Source organism: Sciurus vulgaris, assembly GCF_902686455.1.
Source record: "Sciurus vulgaris genome assembly, chromosome: 2".
NCBI lineage: Eukaryota > Metazoa > Chordata > Mammalia > Rodentia > Sciuridae > Sciurus > Sciurus vulgaris.
The window spans coordinates 11,020,888-11,023,091 of NC_136462.1; the positions used below are offsets into that span (position 1 = coordinate 11,020,888).

At 61.0% G+C, this 2,204-nt stretch overlaps 1 protein-coding gene across 2 annotated transcripts in view; it reads left to right on the plus strand.

Annotated features, from left to right (window-relative positions):
* Positions 1–1,088, plus strand: part of SYNE3 (spectrin repeat containing nuclear envelope family member 3) — an 86,103-nt gene extending 85,015 nt beyond the window's left edge. For both annotated transcript variants that reach the window (XM_079127678.1, XM_079127676.1), the window contains exon 17: positions 724–1,088. In XM_079127678.1, the coding sequence (XP_078983804.1) occupies positions 724–924 (201 nt within the window). In that variant the 3' untranslated portion in view covers positions 925–1,088. The remainder of the gene's footprint in view (positions 1–723) is intronic.
* Positions 1,089–2,204: the final 1,116 nt, after the last annotated feature.

Consider the following 2,204-nt stretch of genomic DNA (forward strand, 5'->3'; position numbering starts at 1 on the left):
GACGGTGGCCATGGCCATGCTTTAGTTGGCGATGATCTGAGCCAGGCGCACAATGACGGCTGTGGCTTTGGAGGACCTACCACACGCCAGGCTCTCTCTGTCTTGCTGTATCAAGCAGCGTGGTTACTGGCCCTGGTTCTGGATGAGAACTTGAGGCCTAAGGAAGTTGGCCGGCCCGCTCAAGACCCGGAGCCTCTGGCATAGCTCCCGTGCTCCCACGAGCTCTGGCCCTGGAAGCCCCGTGGCAAGTTGACACTGTCATAGGCCGAGAACGCCGGTGGCACATCCACCCTCCCGGGGGTGCCAACTGAGCGGCAGGCACCCTGGGGAGTGTCAATCATCTGAGCTGCAGCTGGCCACGCTGCCCAGCGCCTCAGGGCATGGGGTGGCCGGGCGAGAGCCTGGGAAGAGCCAAAGCCAGAAGCCCAGCTCTGGTTTCTACTAAGCCACCGCAGGGTTGAAAGACCGAGAGGTCAAACGGTGGTCGGGCGGGGACCAGTGCACCCAGCTGGGCCTTGTGCCACCGCGGAGATTTCTCCTTCTCCCCAGAATGGTTCGAGACAACTGCCGAGACCTTTGTCCCTGGCGGAAAGCACAGGAGTCCCTTATCACAGGTGCTCGCGCCGAGATGCCAGGGGTCGCATGGTCAGCCGCGCGCCCCTCCCACCCTGTGCCCAAGTGTCCTGATCCTCAGGTCCCCATGCTTCTGTCTTGTGTCTGCAGACGTGGCGGCGGCGGGCCCCGTGCGGGCTCCTGCGGAAGGCGTGCTGCGTGGCGCTCCCGCTGCAGGGGCTGTTCCTGCTCTTCCTGCTCCTGCTCTTCCTGCTGCCGGTGGGGGAAGAGGACCGCAGCTGCACCCTGGCCAACAACTTCGCCCGCTCCTTCGCGCTCATGCTCCGCTATAACGGCCCTCCGCCCACCTAGCCCACCGGGTGTGCAGGTGACGTCCTTTCCCAACCGCCAGCAGTCCCAGGGCTCCTGTGGTCGCCTGCTGGGGATACTGGAACTGGGCAGGCCAGAGACCACAGAGCTGCCTCGGCACGAATCCCGCGTCGGGGTTTCCGGAACAAACTTACTTTTTATACAGTGCTGTCTTGTCTATTTATACCCGGATGTGTACGCGTGTGGCTAGGGAATCATGTACAGGATTTTCATATGCAGATTTCATATACGAGGGCTCTTTGTGGTCAGGAAAATCCCTACCGGTGTTCTTCTCCAGTGGCACTTGGTGGCATCTGTGCCTTGGCCTGCATCGGCCCACAGAGCTTTATGACAAGCTCTGACCTGGAAGCCAGCCCCAAACCCAGGTGTGGGTGTGAAGGCCTCTGAGCTGTGAGCACAGAGCGGGGAGCAGCCCCCCTCAGAGCCCAGGGGCTCCTGCTTTACGCCCAGGGGGACAAGCATGCTTGTCTGGTTTTAAAGCCTCGAGGATTTGACGTCTTGGACGAGGAGTGGAAATAGCGCAGGTGGGAGAAGGCAGAGGTGAGAGCAGTGAGAACCGAAGGGGACAGCGTGACATCCAGGGAGGAGTCACAGAACTAAGAAAGCACAGCACAAGGGCAGCAGGCGCGCAGGCGGCTGAGCGCGGAGCAGGGCCACCCAGGTCCTGACCGGAGTCCGCAGGAGGGGCTTGGGTTCCAGCTGGCGTGTTCTGTTCGGGGAGAAAGGGACGAGCTGGGCTTTTCCCAGGAGGGTGAAACACCCCGTGCAGCAGCCTGACAGCTGCGGGGGCGTCGCCCGGCCTCTGTGCAGGACTGAGTTTCATCTCCTAGAACCCGAGCTGAAGGGGAGCGGCCACACCGGGCCAGGGTGGAGGGTCCAGCACAGAGTCTGGCCTTGGCTTGGAGCGCGCCCTGCCTGAAGGGCGTCCTTCCCATCCCACGGGGACTGGGAGCAGCCAGGTTACCGGACCATGAATGTCCCTCCTGCAACCCCACAGGGGTCCAGGGCCCAGGCCACCAATGGGACCCCCGGGCCATGTCTAGGCTCATGGCTCCATGCACTGCCTGGGGTGGGGCCAAGGCGCTCCCCCAGAAATATCTCCTCCTCACGGGGATTCCGGGAGGGTTCCCAAGTGCCTTCAGAGCGGACCACGTTTCCATAAATGGACGCCAAATTTTCTTTTTTAAAGAACATACTTAGTGTCCACTTTTACAAACAGATTTGATCTATTGATAGATATTTTATCTATGTTCTCAACTACT